Genomic DNA, 1,320 nt, shown 5'->3' on the forward strand with positions numbered 1-1,320 from the left:
GTAGACCAGGCTGGCCTCGAACTCAGAAATCCACCTGCCTCTGCCTCCCAAGTGCTGGGATTAAAGGCCTGCGCCACCAGGCCCGGCTCTCTCCCTTCACTCTTAACAACAATGGTGGGCATGCACTTCTTCCTTTGAAAAGAATCCTGCCCAAACTGTATAGAGGTTCATTTGCTCTGACTTCTACTTCCCTTTTAGGAGGCATATAGTAAATGTTCTTTGCTGTCCTCTTCCTCTTCTCTAACTTCCCTCTTTCTCCCCAGCTCTTCTTGCTGCCTGACCCTTGTTTTGTAGGTTATCACAAACCAACTGTCCATAAATCTCTCAACCCTATGATCACCTTCTATATCTTGTCATCATGCTCTCAGAGTGCTGGGAGAAAAGAGCAAGCCTTCCACTCACCTCCACCACAAGTCCTGATGGTTCACTCTTTTGTTAGCCCCGAGAATCTCCCCTCCCATGTCCTGGCCCTTGGTCTTTGTTCCTTGCCCAGCCTCCTAGGACATCTCTTCTGCTTCCCTTTTAGCTAAGCATTGAGGATTTCACAGCATACGGTGGTGTGTTTGGAAATAAGCAGGACAGTGCCTTTTCTAACCTGGAGGTAAGGGTCTGCTCACAGCCAAAAGGAAAGACAATATATTCTGTGTTCTCTCCCAGAGAGAGGACCAGAGGCTTTGAGGGCAGAGGGCTTGGGATGTGACTGTCAAGGCTGGATCACATTGCCTTCCACTTCTTTCTTCTCTACCACCAGAATGCCCTGGACTTGGCCCCCTCCTCACTAGTGCTTCCTGCTGTGGACTGGTATGCAATCAGCACTCTGACCACCTACTTACAGGAGAAGCTTGGGGCTAGTCCCTTGCATGTGGATCTAGCTACCCTAAAGGAGCTGAAGCTCAATGCCAGCCTTCCTGCCCTGCTGCTCATCCGTCTGCCCTACACAGCCAGGTACAGCCTAGGTGGCATGGCTTCAAGCCTCTAGCCTTGCACCTCAGATAGGGATAAGGTCCTGGGATCTGTTGGTGGCAGAGTTCAGTCAAAGATGACAATATTCCCCTGTTCACTACCTTGAGACTCTTACAGAAAGTTCCTTTTATGCCAAGAAGTGACAGAAAGGACTTCCTGTCAGGTTGTGACTTATAATTATTCACCACTGAGGCCTATTGGGCCTCCAGAAATGAGAAAACTTTGTTACCACTAATACCCACTTTATAGAACTGTGGACATACTTTTTTTTTTTTTTTTTTTTTTTTTTTTTTTTTTTTTTTTTTTTTTTTTTTTTTATTTTATTTTTTTTTTATTATTATTATTTTCTTTATGTAG

The 1,320-nt window shown here is 45.8% G+C and overlaps 1 protein-coding gene across 1 annotated transcript in view; it reads left to right on the forward strand.

The window, feature by feature from the left end:
• The window catches only part of Atp6ap1 (ATPase H+ transporting accessory protein 1), a 7,987-nt gene that overhangs the window by 2,872 nt on the left and 3,795 nt on the right, over nucleotides 1-1,320 (forward strand). Inside the window, exons 3-4 of the mRNA XM_021187491.1 lie at nucleotides 527-601; nucleotides 752-945. Coding sequence (XP_021043150.1) covers nucleotides 527-601; nucleotides 752-945 — 269 coding nt within the window. The remainder of the gene's footprint in view (nucleotides 1-526; nucleotides 602-751; nucleotides 946-1,320) is intronic.

The sequence above is a fragment of the Mus pahari genome, chromosome X, assembly GCF_900095145.1.
Source record: "Mus pahari chromosome X, PAHARI_EIJ_v1.1, whole genome shotgun sequence".
In the NCBI taxonomy this organism is placed as follows: domain Eukaryota; kingdom Metazoa; phylum Chordata; class Mammalia; order Rodentia; family Muridae; genus Mus; species Mus pahari.